The sequence below is a fragment of the Sminthopsis crassicaudata genome, chromosome 4, assembly GCF_048593235.1.
Source record: "Sminthopsis crassicaudata isolate SCR6 chromosome 4, ASM4859323v1, whole genome shotgun sequence".
In the NCBI taxonomy this organism is placed as follows: Eukaryota; Metazoa; Chordata; class Mammalia; order Dasyuromorphia; family Dasyuridae; genus Sminthopsis; species Sminthopsis crassicaudata.
The window spans coordinates 179854374-179875700 of record NC_133620.1 but is presented as its reverse complement, the minus strand read 5'-3'; the positions used below and the strand labels follow the sequence as shown (position 1 = coordinate 179875700).

Sequence of the window (21327 nt, the reverse complement as noted above, 5' to 3'; positions counted from 1 at the left end):
TTGTGAACTGACCCAGAATTCTGGAGAGCAATAAGAGAACTATGTCCAAAGGGCTATCAAACCACATACCTTTTGATCTATACTGAATCTGTGTTCCAGTGTCACTCCTGCACCTGTATCCCAAAGTTCATAAAAGAGGGGAAAGAACCCACATGTGCAAAAATGTTTGTAGCAGCTCTTTCTGTGGTGAGAAAGAACTGAAAAAATTAAAGGATGCCAATTGGGTAATGGAGGAATAAGTATGGTATATGAATGCAATGGAATACTATTATTTCATTACTATAAGAAATGATGAACAGGCTGGTTTCAGAAAAGCCTGGAGAGACTTAGATGAATTGATGCAGACTGAAGCAAGCAGAACCAGAAAACCATTGCATACAGCAACAGCAAGACTGTGTGATATTAAATCATGACAGACTTAGATTTCCTCAGCAATTCAGTGATCCAAGGCAATTCCAATAAACTTTGCATGGAAAATGTCTTCCACTTACAGAGAGTACTACAGAGACAAAACACATAATGAAAGCATACTATTTTCACCTTTACTTTCTCTTTTATTTTGTTCTTTTCTTTCTCACGGTGATTACCTTATGTTCTGATTTTCTTTCCCAACATGAATCAAATGGAAATATGTTAAAAAATAAATCTACACATATAACCTATATCAAATTGCTTCCTAGTGTGGGAAAAGGGGGCGACAAAGCAGAAAGGGAGGAAAAAAATTGGAACTCAAAACCTTACAAAAGTGAAAGTTGAAAATCATCTTTATATGTAATTGAAAAAATAATAGGCTATTAAAATAAAATTTACTTTCTTTTTAAAAAAAAGAACCCCTGATTTAAAACATGAACAGTGAAGCAATTGAATTTCTCTAGTAGTATGCCCACTGTGGTAGTATAAGCCACCACAACTACCCCATTAAAGCTTCTCACTGAGCAAAAGAATCAAAATATTTTCTGTTCAGCAATAGTACTATTTAAAAGTTATTCATAAAGAATATACTGTAAAATCTTTTTTTCCCCAAGAAATCATGGCAGCAATTACTTCATTTCAATATGATATCAGAAATATTCTCACAGTCATTAACCTAAATTGTTTTAGGAATATGACTATGTATTTTCCAAATGCAAATATCTACCATTACTTGAATAAGGAGACTCTCCAATACCAGTTATAGTGCCATCTGAAATTTGTATGATTTGCTTTAAAATTTTAAAACCTTATATAAGTTTACTTAAAACATGACAATTTGAAGATATTTATTGCTTTTTTCTTAATACCATTTATATGGGAAAGAAACATAAAGAAGATTTAGGTATAAATCTATGTAGTCACATAATTATCACTCAGCAATCAAATATCTATATTAATAAAAGTGAGGTCACGTGACAAGCAAGATAGCATATCAATTATTGTCTTCAATATTATATAACATGCCACGCCCAAAAAAGAATTACACCAATCATAGATTGAATAACTTCAGTTAAATTCACAGAAGATGAAAAGAGAATCAACAGTAAAGTCAATTTTTTAATGAATTAATACCAGAAAATGCATATACTTAGAGTGTTTACTCCATGCCCCTTCCTCACCAGCCTCCACTGAGCTAACAAAGCACAAACTCATAGGGTTGTGCAACCTCACCAAATACAACAATTGCTACAGTGACTTTATCCAAATACTGTTTGTGCTCCACCATTCTGCAGAAAGGAGCAGGCAGACAGTATAAGCCCCAGCCAAGAAGAGAAATCTACTAAAATAAAAACATTCCATCCCCTGATTCCAGGGCACAGGTTCTACTGAAAAAATATAAAAAGCCTAGTCCTATCCAGAAAGTCTGACTAGATTAAATGGTTGGGTGACAAAGTAACTCAAAGTTCAAGATACTCTGGACCTTTTGTGACTTCCCACAATGCTTTCTTCCAATTGTTAAAGCTCTTTCCCCACTCAAAATTGCATTGTATGTTACTTATGTAAATATCAAAATTACCTAATGTACTTCACTGAGTATATGGATAATTCCCTAATAGACCCCAAGTTTGTTTAGGGCAAGAAATGTTTCATTTTCTTTTCTTCATTTCTTTCTTTCCCATAATAAGTATTAAATAAATATTTGTTAAGATGAAGTTTTTTAAAGTATTCATTACATATTGAGAAAAATTAAGTGAATTTTTAAAACATTTTAATTTTCAAAATACATGCATAGTTTTCAACATTAATCCTTGTAAAACCTTGTGTTCCAAATTTTTCTCCTCCCTTTCCTCCATCTTCCTTCCCTAGACATCAAGTAATCCATATAGATTATACATGTATGATTCTTCTAAACATATTTCTACATTTATCATGTTGTATAAGAAAAATTAAATAAAAAAGGAAAAATAAATAAGAAAGAAAACAAAATACAAGGAAACAACAAAAAGAGTGAAAATACTATGTGGTGGTCCACATTCAGTTTCCATTTTCCTCTCTCTGGGTGTAGACAGCTTTCTTTATCACAAAACCATTGGAACTGGTCTGAATGACTACATTGTTGACAAAAGCTATATCCATCAGAATTGATCATCATATAATCTTGCTATTGCTGTGTACAATGTTCTCTTGGTTCTGCTCATTTCACTTAGCATTAGTTCATGCAAGTCTCTCCAGGCCTTTCTGAAATCATCCCGTTGATCATTTCTTATGGAACAATAACATTTCATTACATTCATATACCATAATTTATTCAGCCAGTACCCAAATGATGGACATCCCCTAGTTTCCAGTTCCTTGACACTACAAAAAGGGTTGCTACAAATATTTTTTTGCACATATGGGTTCTTTTCCCTTTTTTTAATGATCTCTTTGGATTACAGACCTAGTAAATATATTGCTAGGTCAAAGGATATGTACAGTTTGATAGCCCTTTGGACATAGTTCCAAATTGCTCTCTAGAATAATTGGATCAATTCACAATTCTACTAACAATGTATTAGTGCCCCAGTTTTCCCAAATCCCTTCCAACATTTGTCATTGTCTTTTCCTGTCATCTTAGCCAATCTGAAAGATATATAGTGGTAGCAGAGGTGTTTTCATATGCATTTCTCTAATCAATGGTGATTTAGAGCTGTTTTGTTTTTTTTCTCATATGACTAAAAATGGCTTTAATTTCTTCCTTTGACCATTTCAGATTAAGTGAATTTTAAAAATTAACTTTATTTAAAAAAAAAATTTGGTAAGGGATTAACATGTTATAGGAATGCTCCCTGGAGGAAATTTTATTTTATTCCAGGAATTCATTTCCCTTCTTCATGCCACTTCCTTAATATGCTCCATATAAATGTATTCCATAATATACACATAATATCCTTTTGTAAAAAGTATGTTCCTCAAATCCAGAGATTATTTACCTTTGCTTTGGTATCTTAAGATACCAAAGTGCCCAGCTCATTGGATAACATATAGGACTTGGAGTTGAGTAGAATTCTGGAATCAGAGAGAGGAGTTCAATTTTGGCATAAAATGTTAATTGCTGATAATAAGTCACTAGATCCTTGAGGACTGGAATTATCTTCCACCTCATTTTGTGATCCATTAGTGATTAGCTCAGTACTTGGCACATAATAGGTGCTTAATGAATACTGATTGACTGAAATAACAACCCTTTTTACCTTGATTTCTTCATCTGTATAATGGGCTGAAGAGGAACTTGGCAAGCCATTTTAGGGTCTTTGTGAGAAGACACCAAGTAGGGTCACAAAGAATCAGCCATGTCTGAAATGACTGAACAACAAAAACCTCTCAGGGTTCTTGTAAGAATGAAATGAGATAAACTTTGTAAAGTACTTAGCACAGGGTCTTGACAATTGGTCCTTAACAAATGTTTATTGAGTGGTTGATGTTAAAAAGAGAAACAGAGTCAGAGACAGAGACAGACAGACTAGTCTGTCTCATATTGTTAAGTAAAAATTTCTAGGAATGACAAATAGTAGTTAGTCAATTTATAAATACTGAAATCAAGTAAAAAGTCTAATGAATATTGGAAATGTGAGAATGTATAATTAATTTACCTTCTCTGTACTGATTATGCCTCAAAAGTCCTTCAACCAACAATAAAATATTTTTAGTTTACTAAAAATAGCTCTTATATTTGCTCTACTGAAGTGGATTCTATAAGGGAGAAGTACTCAAGAAGAGTTGGGAAGGCTGGTTTTATCATATTCTAAGCTTCATTTAATAAAAGATTTTTCCAATCTCAAAAAGAATTTTTCCATTCACCTTCTATAAATTACAAGCAATCTTTATTATCTCAGTTATGAATCTAAGTTTTTAAAGATTAAGGCTTAAATTCCAATTTAGCCACATATTAAAGACTCCCTTGGTTCTGATCTAAATCCTACAGTGGAGGTTCTGTTGTTTTCAGAGTAGCTAGGAGAAGTGGGATTTTTTGGCACCTATAAAACTTAATTATATTTATAGTATCTATTAATCAAAATTTTATTATTTAAGTTCAATATTTATTTCATGGCATGAATGCAAAACTAAACAACATACCTGGTTAAATGAAGAATCACTATCAGAACAATTGTCTGTGCAATAATTAATGCATTTCTCTTTTACGGTTTTCTTCTGCACCTCCTTAGTTCGTGTCTGATGTTCTTCAAATTTGTTAATTAAAGATTCCACCACAGCCGTCATAACATTCTTTAGGGAAAGCATCATTTCTTTGTACCTTTAAAGTTCAGAGTTCTATTACTACTTTTTTTTAAGAGTATCATTAATGAAGTAAACCAAATGAAAAATTATAAACAATATATTTATTTCAAAGTATTTTTATTTCACTTAGTATAAAATTGATAAAATTTTTCAAAAACTAAAAATTGTTTGCAAGAGCCATAAATTACTTTGGCTTCTTAAAACAAAACAAAACTTGCTAAGTTGGTATTGGCAATAATCACAGATATATAATACAAGTAGAAAGAAATCAGAATTGGTGTATAATCAGTCTAATTTCTTTTTCTTGTTTCACAGACAAGTGCAACAAATTTTATAGATTTTTGGCATTGGTATTGCTAAAAGACAACTGGAACGTACTGGTACTTGCTCCCATTCTAATGTTTTATTTTTGTCTTTCTGCCCTTTTTCTTTCTTGCTCATTCCTCTCTATCAACTTCTTTTCTTTTACTTTTCCCCTGGGTTCTTCTGCTCTGTCCATTATCTGTCTCCAAGGCACTCACAATAACAAGATAATAACAAATATAATGTAAGTATAAGCAAAGCTGTCAATCAAAGGAGTCAAGTAGAGACTACATAATATTTTGTCAGAAATGTTGAAAAAGGAAGTTGGAGTAGATAGCCTGTGAGGCCCTTTCAGTCTCTTAAAGCCTACATACAATTAATTAAGATACAACCTTAGTTTCTTTACTACTTGATGCAGATTTTCAAATCACTCATATTAATGGGGTGAAAACAATAAGGATATCTATGGAAATATAGTCATAAAACTTTAGAGGTCTACAGCACCTCAGAGATCACCTAGTTCAAAGCTTTTATTTTATAACTGAGGAAAATCCCTATTTTAAATAAACATGCTAAAAATTTTAATTTTATGTACTGTATACATAAGGAGAAGTATGAGTGCAAAGTGATAACATAAATTAATGTGTTAGTAATCTTCAAACTCTAACAGAATAAGATTTGTCATATATAATAAAAAGAACTACACTTAAAATGGAGAAAGTTTAAATAGAAGCTATGTAGGATGATGGAACAACATAGGCAGTAGTAAAATAGCTGGCTAAGTTGAAATAAAAAAAATCTTTATATTCTTGTTTGCTCAAACTGCGTAAGGTTTCTCAGGTATGAAGTGACTATTTCAAAATCTAAGATCAGGAATCTCATTAAGATATAAAGGAAAACTGGGACTAGGAATTAAGACAGATTTCAAGAAGGGGAAGGGACCAAATAAACTTTTAATGAAAATAAAAGGCAAAAAAGAGCAACAGTATCTGAAATCTTCAAGGAATCTGAAATCTTTTTGAGATAAATCTTTTCCCCCATAAAAGTTTTAAAACCTGTGCTTCTAACAAACAGCAAAATGGCAATATAATTTCCTTCTCTCTTCTGAAGGTGTGGTCAGAAATAAAACAGCCCTAAAGAAGATACAGGGAGAGCAAGAGAGAGTATAACCCTGAATAAATAAGAGTTGCCTGGATTAGAATTTGTTAACAAAAATAAAGTTGTTAGCAAATTTTTGTTCAGCTTTGGATAAGAAATTTTTATTTTTGCTAACAAATTTGCTAACAATTTGTTAACAAATTTGCTAACAAAACTAAGAATAACTCTGAATGAATTCACCCTTTAATTTTAGCTATTAAAAGAGGGTAAAAATTTTAACTAATAAAATGTTTTCATCATTTCATAAAGAATGATGCTCTAACTAATTCTGCTATACACCACAACTGCTAGGAAAGGATATAACTCTTTCCCCCATGTCCAAATAAGCTCAGTTGGGGGGAAAAGAGAGAAAAAATTTTGTATATTAAAATGTTTATCTTTATTTGTAATATTTTTATTCCCAATACAACTACTATCTTATTACAGCCCTTCTGCACTATTTAACTGAACTATAAAAAGAACATTTTAAAAGTCAGTAAGAGCTAATATTTATGTAGTGCCTACTATGTACCAGTCACAGTTTAAATACTTTATAAATATCTCGTTTGATCTTCCCAGTGTCATTGTGACATAGGTACTACTGTTATTGTTTAATTAATTTTCAGTTGTGACCAATTCTTCGAGATCCCATTTGGGATGTTTTTGGCAAAGACACTAGAGAGGTTTGCCATTTCATTTTACAATGATGAAACTAAAGAAAACAGAACTAAATAATATGCCTGGGAATACATATCTATTAAGTTTCTGAGGCCAAATTTTAACTCGGGTCTTCTTGACTCCAGTCCCGGCTCTCTTTATAATGCTCAGATTAAGTTCTTGATCTTATTTGATTTTCACTCTAACCCAACAATATATTGTTGTCAAAATGAAATTCATCATTCACAGTCAGATTAGTAACCTTTCCACTCAAAAATGATCAATCTAAAACCTACCTGAACACACTGTTCAAAGATTTAAAAAACTTCCTCCTAGTCATGTCCTACCCATTGTAGAGATTCTGAACGTTTAGCTATCCTCCTTGAAATCCTATTCTTTATCTCCTTCTGCCTGAGATTTTATTCTCATTCCTGTCCACCCAACACCTGCAATGATCTACTCTAAAAGTATCTACTCCTTCCTCTGTGCTCTCAGAAATACTTATTACAGAAGCCCACAAACCTACTTCCTCCTAAATCATTTTCTTTCTCATTCCTGCTATATTCTGGCTTTCACTGAGATCTGGTTCCAATCTAAAATATAGCCTTCTCCCCAACTTCTTTTTCCAGCACTGTCAGCATCTTCCTTCATTCCCCCAACTTACTAGCTGATGAGGAGGAGCTGTAATAGTATTAGCTTCCTATTGCTATTTCCAGGTTTTCACTTAGTAACATCTCTCTTTTGAAGTCCAATCAATGAATATTTACCCCCTCAGACAAATTCATGATGTTTTTTCTTCTCGTTGTTGTTGCTTGTCCTTCACTTTTAAAGAGGACTACAGCATCAGAGAGCTGATGCCATGATACACAAATGAATTGGATTTAGGTGAGGGAGGGCTGTGCAAAGTGGCCTGCCTCAGTTTTCCCTCCAGAGCTATCTGGGTCCAGTGGCTAGATACAGATTGGAATAACTAGGGTCTTGAATGCAATGGGAGATTTTGGCCTTTTTAAGCTAAGATCTTTAACAGGTCTCAGTTTGACTAAAACTACATCTATTCAATGATTAAGGCAAATAATTTGAGGTTCATAATGGCCTCTTTCACCTAAACAGAAAAAAATTCTACAAAAAAAACAAAAACATCTAGAGCATTTTCCTTATTTCCCCAATGAATTCAGAGATCCACTCACACTCTTTTTCTCCTCTTCAACTCTTGCCCTCATACTAGTGGCCTTCAATATACATACTCAAATTTCCTCAAAACCCTAACCTCAGAGTTCCTCATCTTAGCAATTTCAAGTAACCTACTACTCCACACCATCAAAGTCATACCAAAAAATAGTGTCACACCCATAATCATACTACTTCCATGTTCAAGAATTTGGCAATTCCTTTATCTAAGCATAACTTATTGAATGTCTTTTTTGTCCAGTGTGTGACCTCTAATCTCTGGCCTCCTCAGTTCTTTTCCAGCTATCAACATTGCACTAACTCTCCTTCCTTCCTCATCTTGACCTTTGATGAAGTGAACTGGTTCAACTCTAAGCTGTCCTCTTCTTTTGAGGGCCTTCCCACCTCATGGCATCATCAATCCTGCTGCAGACTTGGCTCTCTCCTACTGTCGGCTGTCTTCACTCCTATGAAGCATTAATTAAATAAAAACTTGAAAAAAATTACAAAACTGTACTAAGTGCACCAAAAATCTGTTATATAACTGAAACTGGGTCCTTCTAGCAACAAGGCAATCTTTTAACAATCTCTAATTCACCATCCCTCTCAATATAGCATCTTTTCTAAACCTTTTCATATTTTTTCCCTCCTTTGATTTCCTCTTTCCTGATTGAGAACCTTGTCTCAAGGTTCTCTATTGAAACTTTATATTGAACAATTTTGAGACTATTCAAAGACCTTTCTCTTTTCCCCTTTTTCATATCAGCTCATCCAGATACTTTCTACCATTATCTTTTCCATCATTTGGGTTTTTTTGGTTTGTTCTAATAAGCCAAAATACAACTTCTCACCCTGCCATCCTCTTTCCCACCTCAAATGAGAAAAGAAAAATAAAATCCATTACAAACAAGTATAGTCAATCAAAACAAATTTTCACATTGGCAATGTCAAAAAAAAAAAGTCAGTCTATATTATTAGTCCTTCACTTCTCTAACAGGAAATAGGTGGCATGTTTCATCATTAATGCTTTGAAATCAGGTTGAATCATTTTGCTCATAAGAAATATTTTATTCTATAACTTGTTCATCCATTTCCCTACTCATGAGCACCCTCTCAGATTTTGTTTCTTTCCAACCTCCAAGAGTTCATTTGTTAATTTAACAGAAATTTTTGGGTTTTGCTTTTTTGCTTAGAACTAGTTGCTCCCTTAATTCTTCCTTCTTCAAATTCTATTACCCCCTTTTCCTCTTTTCCTTCTATGTCTGTGTTGAATAAAATGTATTTCTGTACCTATGTGTATATTCTTCTTCACTGACCACTTCAAAAAGAAGTGAGGTTCAAGTGTCAGCCCCTAACAATTCCTTCTTGTTTATATACATGTCTACTTGAAGAAACTGATTATATAGAATAATTTTCACTACTTTTCCTTTCCCTTGCCCTTCTCCTCTCCACACAATGCATTCCTATTACTATTTTTCTTTTTTTTTAAATCAAGATATGGAAAAATTACTTTCTATAATTCCGGATGATGCTGGGTCCAAGAAGACATGTATGTCACCTCTCCATATTTAAATATAAGGCATTTATTCTTCCTTAGGCCTTTATCATCACTTATTTTTTTATTTTTTAATTGTTTTTATATTTCTTTTCACTCCTATATTTGAACTTTGTTCTACACCACTAGCTGTGATCTTTTCATTAGAAATGCTTGAAAGTCCTCTATTTCACTGAAGTTGTTTCTGTTTGTTTGTTTGTTTGTTTTTTGTTTTTTTTTTTTCCCCCTCTCCAGGAGCACTATACTCAGTTTTGCTGGATAAATTATTCTTGGTTGTGAACCTTTATCTTTTGTCTTCTGGAATATTGTTTTCTAAGTTCTCCAATACTTTAGATGGTAGCAACTAAATTATATACAATCCTGATTGTGGAGTCTCAGTATTTGAAATCAAGAAGTAGGCTCTTTTTGCACAGCTTGTCCTAATTTTCAGCCCACTTCTTGACTTCAGATTTGAACCTAGGCTGAGCTTCACTATAAATCTGGAAGGAAAGTCTGGGCAGGTACTTTTGCTTTTTTTGTTGTGTTGTGTTGCATTTTTCCAGAATTTCAGAGAGCAGTGAAGGGCTTTTAAGTTTTCAGTGCTTCTAAAGTAGTATTTTGAAGAACAAAGTCTGATTGCTGTGCCCACTTCATCCTGATCTATCTTTGTAGTTCCTAATCTAGTTTTGGGTCTGAGCAAACAATCAAATGCTGCTGGATTATATTCCTATCAACCAGCTGAAAAGATCTGTTGGTTTAGAGTAACAAAAGTACGGGCTCCTCCTTGGACTAGGCTGGGATTCCTAATCTAGTTATTTTTGCAGAAGAAGAGCCAGAGATTTTGCTCTACATTTGGGGCAAGAACACATCACTATTCCTCCTAGATTTTGAACTTTGTAATTTCTTATTATTTTTTTCAGGGTCTTTCTACCTGGAAAGACTAACTTTATGTGCAAGTCCTTTTCTAAGGTTTCTTGGGTCCCAAAAATGAGTAGCAGGTGACAAAGTTGCGATTTTGAATCTGCCTTCAACACAGCTTTAAAAAAATAACTAATTCTTACTTCCCTATCCATCCCCAAATAACACCCACCATTTTTACGATTTTGGCACAGAATTATGTTCTGTCTTTTATGTGCACATAAATTTCTTCCACACAAAATAAGCTCACTGGGAACAAGGACTATGTCATATACTGATTATGCATTTCCTATTGTTCTCAGGATCATTTTAGTTATATCTTAGGCACTCAAATGTAGTTATTAATAGTAGACTAGAATTCACATTAGGGTTTGGTGAAATATCTAAATGGTACTAAGCACTTCAATGACTATCTTTCACAAACTAAAAATGGATGACCAGATTATTCTATTTGAAGTGTATTATTCATTGATTCAAAACTAAAGCCCATTGTTGTCCATATTTATTGAATCCATAAGTGAAACTGAACACAATTATGTTAGCAAATGGCTCTTGGGTAAACAAATACCTTTAAAATATCAATATAAGTATACTCACTCTTTAGATTCCTGGGTTACTTTAGTCACATGTTGAACAAGAGTATCATATCCTGTTCCTTCACCTTGATTTTGGTCTGAGGTACATTTTTCCATTTCTTCCTCAATCATAGTCCCCAAAGTATCATATATATGTTGTCTAAGATATTTCACAAATTCATAGCTGAAACAAAAATTAAAGAACTCTGTCACAAACTTATTCAATTGCCACTCCAAAAAAAAAAAAAAAAAGATATTTTGAGGTTAAGAGATTTCAGTTTTATATTACTTTAGGATTCTAGTCCCTGTGCAATATACCGCTTGAAGTAGTATATAAAAGCTGGCTTCAGAAGCAGCAAAATCTGGATTTAAGTCCTGCCACACTCAGTGATCCTGGACAAGTCACTTAGTTTTTCAATACCCCACCCAACTCTATAAGACTATAAAATTGCATAGAAGGTGCCAACTTGCTTTGGTAAGGGTGTTTTCTTATCCAGAGTCCCCTACAATAATGAAAACACAGGGTTAGCCTTCACCATCTCACAATGTTAAGCAAGAATCAAGCATACTAATATAGTGTTTTTTGCTTATAAAGCTCTTTCACCTACATTATTTGACATTAACAGAAAATTGAGGAATTTAAATTTTTTCCTCTAAATTATCTTACAGAGATGATTCTATAAAGATAAAGAATTGAAAGAAAATAACTTCAGAAACTAGAAAATGTTTTCAGAGCCTTTTCATTTTAGTATATCCTATGTTAAATTTGCACTAGCTGAGAAAATAATGTATTCAAAGTTTTCATGGTTTTTCAAAGTGATGAAAACAAAAAGAATGGAACAGAGTTAAAGCAAGTGACATGAGAAATGAACACAGGAAAAGGCTGAGATTCGAAAATCAGTGAATGCAGGGAGATAAAAGATTCCTATGTATAATTTAATCTTTTGGCTTTTTTCAGCAGTAGTTGTTAGGATTGTAATGGTTTGCTTTTGTTCTTTTAAAACAGTATAGGGAAATCTCAATGTGGAAAATCTAATAAGGAAATTCAACAAGTTCACTTTTGGTCTTAAAGAATTTCATGTATATCAGGATACTGATGGGTTAAGTAACTAGTTTATAGTCACACAACCAGTATGAAATAAATGCAGAACTTGATCCTAAGTCTTCCCAACTTCAAGTTCAGCTTTCTTTCATTATGCCTTGTCACATAAAATATGCATGAGGATAGGATTGTATAAGTTTGCACCTTGGCCAATTCTAGTGGGACATCTACTTCTCATGAAGAACTGAGCCTGTACCTTGGCTACTCAGGCAAGACATGTAACTAAGAATCAAAAAAGACCTTTAAAATATTATAATTGAATTAATGAGATTTTATTGTATTTTTTCTGATAATTCATTTACTAAAATAAACAGCAATTCAATATCATTTATTATTAGAAATTGACACTAAAAATACATTCATACAATATTTCAATGCTGCCTAAGTGATTTAGGGCCAAGTCACTTAATTTCTTTATAATTCAGATGATATGAAAGGCTCTCATTAATCACGCTTTTTCTGACTCTTAATCCCCAGGAAAAAAAGGATAGAAACCTTTCTTTCCTTTCCTTGCTTGGAAAGGCCAAGATTAAGGCTGGTGACTTTTTTTTTTTTTTTTTTTTTTTTTTTTTGGCCTGTGACTTTACTTGCCACAGGCACCAATGTTTCCTAGTTGTTTAGTTATAAATTCTTGAAAATTCTTGCTTCATGTGTCATCACATAAGTTAGCATAGTATTTAAAAAACAACAAAAAACAACAGTAAACTAGATATCAGTTCTCAATTTCTCATTCTCTCAATTTCATTTTATCTATAAAACAGAGGAATTGGATTAAAGCCATTTCTAGATCTAAATTCTGGATTCAATAAATTGTTTTTCCATGAACACTACTCCCACTACTCCCCAAAACCTTCTCTCTTAACCTCTCCATTTTTTTCTTTCTACCTTCCAGTGCCTTCTGCATTTTGTTTCTAGATTAATCCTTCCCAACAGGAAGACTCTTAATTCCAGGAAGATCTTTTGTTACTCTAAAATTCACTTTCTTTAACCTGACATGCAAAAGTCATATAATAAACTGACCCCATTTGACACACTCAAAATGGATCATTTGTTTCAGAGTCCCTAATTCCCTTTTTGGTCCAAACCCTTGAGATGTTCAAATTTTTGTAATTTAAAGTACCTTTGTGAAAGAAATGTTTAATAAGCATCTAATTTATACAAAAATCTGTACTAGGCACTATGTAAAAACAGGTAAAATAAGATATGCCTAATTAACCATAATACAAGGAAGAAGATGAACCTACAAAAGGAAAGTTGTAAGCTGCTATAAGAATTTCAAGAGATACAGAAATCAGTAAGGTCTAATGGAGGTGAATTACAAACTAGGCCATAAGAAAGAAGTAAACAAATTAGTAAAGGAAGAGATATATAAGTCAAATAATGCATTTTAGCTAGACTTTTACTATACAAAGTCCCAAGTATTCTGCCTATAATCCAGTCCCATAAGAGAAAATGTTATCACCTACCTTTAAATCTAGAATTCATGTTAAACCTTATATCAATTTCAAATAAAATAGTTCAAGTGTATCATTTTAGAAAATATGGATAAATAACAAATGGGCTACAATATAAAAGCAGCTTTATTAAGTTGCATTCAAAAATCTATAATCAAATTTTAATTTTTAAAATTTTGTTTTACAAAGAAAAAGCCTTTTGCAAAAGATCTGGAAATTTCCCAATTCCACATCAATTCCGACAACTTCATTATTTTAACAACTAAGGCCAAATGAAATCAAATCACTTGCCCAAGATGACCCAGCAAGTGGAAAAGCCAGGATATTTAGGTGTTTAGATTCCAAACCCAATATTTTTCCATTGTACCACAGCCTCCTTCCTAAATCTTTTCAAGACCCTATTCTACTTTACTTGGAATTCCTATTAAAAAATACAACACTTAATCACATAGATGGATTGTCTATTCTTTATATATCTGAAGAAGTTAGATGTTGCATTTCAGTGGCAAAATAAAGCAAAATATACTTTTTTTTTGATTCTTCGCAAAACCTACCATATGCAGTGCAGATACTTAAAAATTCTGAACAAAGGCTTGATTATTGCAAATTTTAGTTTTGTGATTTTTCAAATAAGTCGGATAATCGTTTATTATATAAAGAACTATAAAAATGTTTGAATAACTACAAAATAAAAGAGGTTAAGTTCAAGAAAAAATTCTGAATAAGACAAATAAAGTAGTAGATATTCAATAAAAAAATTTACGTACAAGTATAGGAAAAATGTATATGGACAAAGATATATCATAATGAGTAGAACACAGGATTAAGATTTAAGATGTTATTTCTAATTCTTACTATTTGCTAACTGCGTGAGCTTGAACAAGTCATTTATTGTTCTGGATCTCAGTTTCTTCATTTGTGTGTGGTTACCAAGATGATAATTTTTAAACTCAAAATTGATATTCTAAAATTAGTTTTAATATATTTATTTATTATGTTATTTGAAGAATGGAATTATATCCTGGAAGTTTAATACTCAGAAAAGTTTTTTGTTTTTCCAAACAAGGATTAGTGTGTTAGAATATTTGTTTTTATAATATCAAAACAATACCTTATAATTTCTTTGCTTTCTTTAAGAATAAGGCTTAGATTTCCATATTACAGTAATCCAGACTAATTTTAGAATATCAATTTTGAGTTTAAAAATTATCATCTTGGTAACCACACACAAATGAAGAAACTGAGATCCAGAACAATAAATGACTTGTTCAAGCTCACGCAGTTAGCAGAACTCACATATTTCCTCCAGAACTCTATATCAATGATAAACATCTTTATTCTAAAAGTTTATTTTGGCTACATTATGTTGTATCTTGTTAAAAGTACTCCTCTTCAGTCCTACCAAATTCCTTTTATGACACAGACATGGTACTGATACCTAAACCAGGTAGGCTGAAAACTGAAAAAGAAAATTATAGACAAATCTCCCTAATGAATATTGATGCTAAAATCTTAAATAAAATATTAGCAAAAAGACTACAGAAAATCATCAACAGGATAATACACTATGACCAAGAGGAATTTATACCAGGAATGCAGAGCTGGTTCAATATTAGGAAAACTATTAGCATAATCGACCATATCAATAACCAAATTAACAAAAACAAAATGATCATCTCAATAGATGCAGAAAAAGCATTTGATAAAATCCAACATCCATTCCTACTAAAAACACTTGAGAGTATAGGAATAAATGGACTATTCCTTAAAATAATAAGGAGCATATATTTAAAACCGTCAGTAAACATCATATGTAATGGTGATAAACTGGAATCTTTCCCAGTAAGATCAGGAGTGAAAAAAGATTGCCCACTATCACCATTACTATTCAACATTGTACTAGAAACGCTAGTCTCAGCAATAAGAGCCGAGAATGAGATTCAAGGAATTAGAGTAGGTAATGAAGAAATCAAACTATCACTCTTTGCAGATGACATGATGGTACACTTAGAGAACCCCAAACACTGCTAAAAAGCTATTAGAAATAATTCAGAATTTTAGCAAAGTTGCAGGATACAAAATAAATCCACATAAATCCTCAGCATTTTTATACATTACCAACACAATACAACAGCAAGAGATACAAAGAGAAATTCCATTCAAAATAACAGATGATAGTATAAAATATTTGGGAATATATCTACCAAAGGAAAGTCAGGAATTATATGAGCAAAATTACAAAACACTTGCCACAAGAATAAAGTCAGATTTAAATAATTGGAAAGACATTAAGTGCTCTTGGATAGGCCCAGCGAATATAATTAAGATGACAATACTCCCTAAACTAATCTATTTAGTTAGTGTTATACCAATCAGACTCCCAAGAAACTATTTTAATGACCTAGAAAAAATAACAACAAAATTCATATGGAAGAACAAAAGGTTGAGAATTTCAAGGGAAGTAATGAAAAAAAAAAAATCAAATAAAGGTGGTCTAGCTGTACCTGATCTAAAACTATATTATAAAGCAGCAGTCACCAAAACCATCTGGTATTGGCTAAGAAATAGACTAGTTGATCAGTGGAATAGGTTAAGTTCACAGGACAAAATAGTGAACAACTATAGCAATCTAGTGTTTGACAAACCCAAAGATCCCAACTTCTGGGATAAGAATTCATTATTTGACAAAAACTGCTGGGAAAATTGGAAATCAGTATTGCAGAAACTAGGCATGGACCCACATTTAACACTGCATACTAAGATAAGATCAAAATGGGTCCAAGATTTAGGCATAAAGAACAAGAATATAAATAAATTAGAGGAACAGAGGATAGTTTACCTCTCAGACTTGTGGAGAAGGAAGGAATTTGTGTCCAAAGGAGAACTAGAGATCATTATTGATAACAAAATAGAAAATTTTGATTACATCAAATTAAAAGGCTTTTGCACAAACAAAACTAATGCAAACAAGATTAGAAGGGAAGTAACAAATTGGGAAAACATTTTTACAGGTAAAGGTTCTGATAAAGGCCTCATCTCCAAAATATACAGAGAATTGACTTTAATTTATAAGAAATCAAGCCATTCTCCAATTGATAAATGGTCAAAGGAGATGAATAGACAATTTTCAGATGATGAGATTGAAACTATTTCCACTCATATGAAAGTGTTCCAAATCACTATTGATCAGAGAAATGCAAATTAAGACAACTCTGGGATACCACTATACACCTGTCAGATTGGCTAAGATGACAGGAACAAATAATGATGAATGTAGGAGGGGATGTGGAAAAACTGGGACACTAATGCATTGTTGGTGGAGTTGTGAAAAAATCCAGCCATTCTGGAGAGCAATCTGGAATTATGCCCAAAAAGTTATCAAACTCTGCATACCCTTTCATCCAGCAGTGCTACTACTGGGCTTATATCCCAAGGAAATACTAAAGATGGGAAAGGGACCTGTATGTGCCAAAATGTTTGTAGCAGCCCTTTTTGTAGTGGCTAGAAACTGGAAAATGAACAGATACCCATCATTTGGAAAATGGTTGTGTAAACTATGGTATATGAATGTTATGGAATATTGTTGTTCTGTAAGAAATGACCAACAGGATGAATACAGAGAAGCTTGGAGAAACTTACATCAACTGATGCTGAGTGAAACGAGCAGAACTTAGGAAATCATTACACACTTCAACAATGATACTGTATGAGGATGTATTCTGATGGAATTGGATTATCTTCAACATAGAGAAGAACTAATCCAATTCCAATTGATCAATGATGGACAGAATCAGCTATACCCAGAAAAGGAACACTGGGAAATGAATGTAAACTGTTTGCATTTTTTTTGTTTTTCTCCCCAGGTTATTTTTACCTTCCGAATCCAATTCTTCCTTTGCAACAACAACAAAATTCGGTTCTGCACATATATATATTGTACCTAGGATATACTATACTATAACATATATAATATGTATGGGAATGCCTGCCATCTAGGGGAGGGGGTGGAGGGAAGTAGGGGAAAATTCGGAACAGAAGGGAGTACAAGGGATAATGTTGTAAAAAAGTTATAATTATAAAATTAATAAAAAATAAATAAAATAAATTTTAAAAGTACTATTCAAAGCTGTTTGTAGAAAAGTCTTTAAGATCTAGATTGAATCACTCTAATTTATACATATTATATAGTGTTTATTATATATCCAAAAATGATGGTAGGGTTTTTTCAATTTTTTAATAATACTATGATTCTAACTGTAACTTACATTCCTTTCCCTGCCTCCCATACCTCTATATAATTCATTTTCTACGGTATTCTTTTTTTTCTCCATAAGTACATAACATGGAATTACCCATTATATTTGTGTACTTTTTTTCAAACTATACATCCAAAATGATAAATTTCAATGTTTCCAAAGTAAATTAAATGCATTTTTTTCATAACTTTTTTCAAAGCATTCCTAGAACTTTAGGGAATACCTGGTCACTCATATGGAATAATTTTCTAATAGATCTGCCAGTAAGAGGTCTACTCATTTAGTCCCATATGAAAATGAGGCTTAGTGAATAATTATAGCCCATCTTCCTCCTTTTTGTGTACAGTATTCATAATGATTAATCTTCTTTATACTTGCTCAGGAAAATGGCCATAGAAAATATTTAATAACTAAATGAACCCAAAATGTTTTCTATTATTTTCCTCCTGAGATATTACCTAAATTACTTACCATGGGAATATTTTTTTAAATGTTAGGATTCTGAACAAATTTTTATAATATGAATGTGAATTGATGACTACAGAATGGTGTATTAATTAAATAATCTGAATAAATAATTTAATACTAAATTAACATTTTCAAGAAAAGGAAACTATTTTATTACAACAGTGTACCTTTCCCAACTTTAAAATAAGATGGTTATCATTTTTAAAAATATTAGGTATGCAAATTAATGTTTCTTCTATTGTTTATTTAGAAAACATAAGTGGCAAAGAGGCAGCATGATGTAGTATATGCCACCTGTGGAGATGGGATGAATCTGTTGGTCCTGAGTTCAAGTACTACAGATTAATATATATCTAGTGTCTGCAACACAAAAAAGTCACTTTCATTGCCCGACGCAACTGACAGTGTTAGTTACGGAACAGTTATCTATTACATCAAATGAAGTAAAGCAAATTCCTCTACCAATGAAATCACAGCTAAGTACCTTACCCATCCCTCCCTAAAAAATTAATTAGCACAGATCTACTAGAGAAAACTGATGGTTAAAAGCTTGTGAAATTTTCATATTTTACATCAGAAATACCAAACATGCCAACTGCAACACTTGAGTGCTACTTAAACCAGATAATACTATAGTGGGAAGTAGTTAATAAAGTAAACAAAATGCAGTAAAACATAGATAATACTACATTTTAAAACTAAATCAAAACTCAGCCTTCAGGGACCTTTATGTATAAATTAATGCCATTCCCCCTTTCTATGTAAGTCTGACACCACTACTGTAAACTACACAGCAAAGTGTCAGTAACAAATACTAGAATTTTTAATAAGTCAAATTTTATTATAAACACATTTCTGTATAACAAAATTAAAGTGTTTACATATTACATTTGAGCAGAACTATATAATTCAAAGAGCTAATACCTGAGGTACCCTTCTGAGATATAATAAAAACTGCTTCTTTGCAAACTAGTATCTGCAAATGTACTTCTTTAGTTTATGTATATAAGTCATAGAAACTTTTATATACAGGAGCCTTATTAGAAAATAGATGTTTTATTACATACATTAATGCAATGAAGTTCACTTTCATAAGAGGAAGATTTCCTTTTTAATAGGAGTTAACAGACCTTAAGTAATATTTTATAAATTTAAACTTTCATTCATGGCTCATATAAAAAAAGGCCCATATACAAAAAGAGCTCCAACAGCCCCTTCCTTATGCACTTTCCAATTAAATAAGCAATTTCAGGCCTACAACTACAAACTATCAGATAAAGTGGTTATGTGATTATCACCTTGTCCAAAAACAAGGTCAAGTTTGCCTGACTTGCCTGTTTTTTAGTGCTGAATCTGACAGTTACTTAATATAGAAATAATGCAGTTACTTAGTGAACCATGTCCCTTCCCCACCTCAAAAAAGGAATAAAAATGGCTTGCCACAATATTGGAAGCTGAGTTATGCAGCTGAAATGAAGAAAATATCTGAAATGAGGAAGATCTAAATTCAAAGCCCATTTCTGAAACTTATTAGCTGTATAAACCGGAAAAAATAAATAACAGCCTCTCTAACCTTCAGTTATTCATCTGTAAAATGGTGATATGTTATGTACCTCTCAGAGTTGTGGTGAGACTCCAATGAGATAAAAGAATGTAAATCTCTTGGTATATCTATTCTTATTAATAAGTTTAAAAGAATGTAAATCTGCTAGTAAATCTATTCTTATTAATAAGTTAAACTAAGCTACTAACATCAATTACCATAAAAATGACCTCACAGACTCCTAGCAAGCGAACATCACACATACTCGCACACCTATAGAGTTAGAGTTCACCCTGGGCCCCGCCCACTCTTCATAGGAGCTTAGCGAAGAGGGATGAGGATGAAGTGTAATTGAACAGAAGGAAGTAGTGGTAGGTTTCATGCTTCAAATGCCCCTTATAAACTTTCTACAGATCTGCTGCTGCTGCGTTCGCTTAAAATACCAAACGAAGCTTTACTTGTGAAAATTTTCATCAGTTTCCTCCAGGTGTAAGAGGATCTCTTCCGCACACTCAAGGGAGGGAGCGCCCGTGATTTTTTCCTTCACGCTCAGGAGTAGCTGCCTGAGCATGGACTGCAGCTGAGCCTCGTCCTCGCTGGAGATCTGGGCCATCTGTGGGGAGAGTACCAGAAAGCCCGATGATTTAAAAGCTCAGGACCCGGGGACTTGGCGCGTTCCACCCCTCCTCCCCCAAGGGGCGGCGCTGAGGCCCAGCTACAAAGAAGGCCCCAGACTAAGGGCAGGGCCCGCCAGCCTTACTTTAGAAGAAAGGGACGCGACTGTCCCGGACTACGAAAGCGGACCCAGATTCCAACGAGGACGAGGACGACGCAGACGTCTCCGTCCTCGCCTTTCTCTACGACCCGGGTAAGCAGTCGCTGACCCAGGACAGGGGTAGAATGAAAAGGAGCAGATTGATGCTCTACGAGACGACTGCGTTAACGTGATGACGTTGAACGTCTACGGGAAAGTAATCACCGCCCCCATCAGCTAGTAATTGGACGTCTGGAAGAGCGGAAGGCGGAGCCAGGAGATTGCGGAGGCGGGGTTCTGGAAGGGGAGGAATCCACTGAAAAAATACCATGGCTGGATTGGAATCCAGGTAGAATCCTTCTTGAAAGGGAGGAAAAGACTCCGATGAGAGGCAAGGTCTGCTTAAGGGTAACCGTTGACTAGCTTCATGGGAGAGGAAAAAACGAAATTAGAATAATGGGGAACACCATTCTTAAAATTTCTTGAAATTTGTTCGGTCATTTTTCAGTTGTCTCCAGCTCTTCAAGTCCCTATTTAGGATTTTCTTTGCAAAAATAGTAGAGTGTTTTACCATTCCCTTCTCCAGCTCATTTTACATATTAGGAAACCAAGACAAACAGGGATAAATGACTTGCCTAGGAGTCACACAGCTAGAATCTGAAGCCAGATTTGAATTTAGGAAAATGATTCTTCCTGACTACTGCACCACCTAATGCCCCATTTTCAAAATAATGTTTTTATATTTTTAATAGCTTTTTTATTTACCA

The 21327-nt window shown here is 33.2% G+C and overlaps 1 protein-coding gene across 6 annotated transcripts in view; it reads right to left on the bottom strand.

Moving 5' to 3' along the window:
• The window catches only part of TBC1D32 (TBC1 domain family member 32), a 171621-nt gene extending 150850 nt beyond the window's left edge, over nucleotides 1-20771 (bottom strand). For 5 of the 6 annotated variants that reach the window (XR_012489220.1, XM_074309986.1, XM_074309982.1 and 2 more), the window contains exons 1-4: nucleotides 20567-20771; nucleotides 20265-20419; nucleotides 11006-11167; nucleotides 4531-4708 (exon numbers count right to left, since the gene is read on the bottom strand). Coding sequence is in view for 5 of the 6 variants with exons in the window: in XM_074309986.1 (XP_074166087.1) it covers nucleotides 4531-4708; nucleotides 11006-11167; nucleotides 20265-20419 (495 nt within the window). In the remaining variant the exon portion in view is untranslated. The other variant, XM_074309985.1, reaches the window with a different exon arrangement.
• Between the last annotated feature and the right edge of the window lie 556 nt (nucleotides 20772-21327).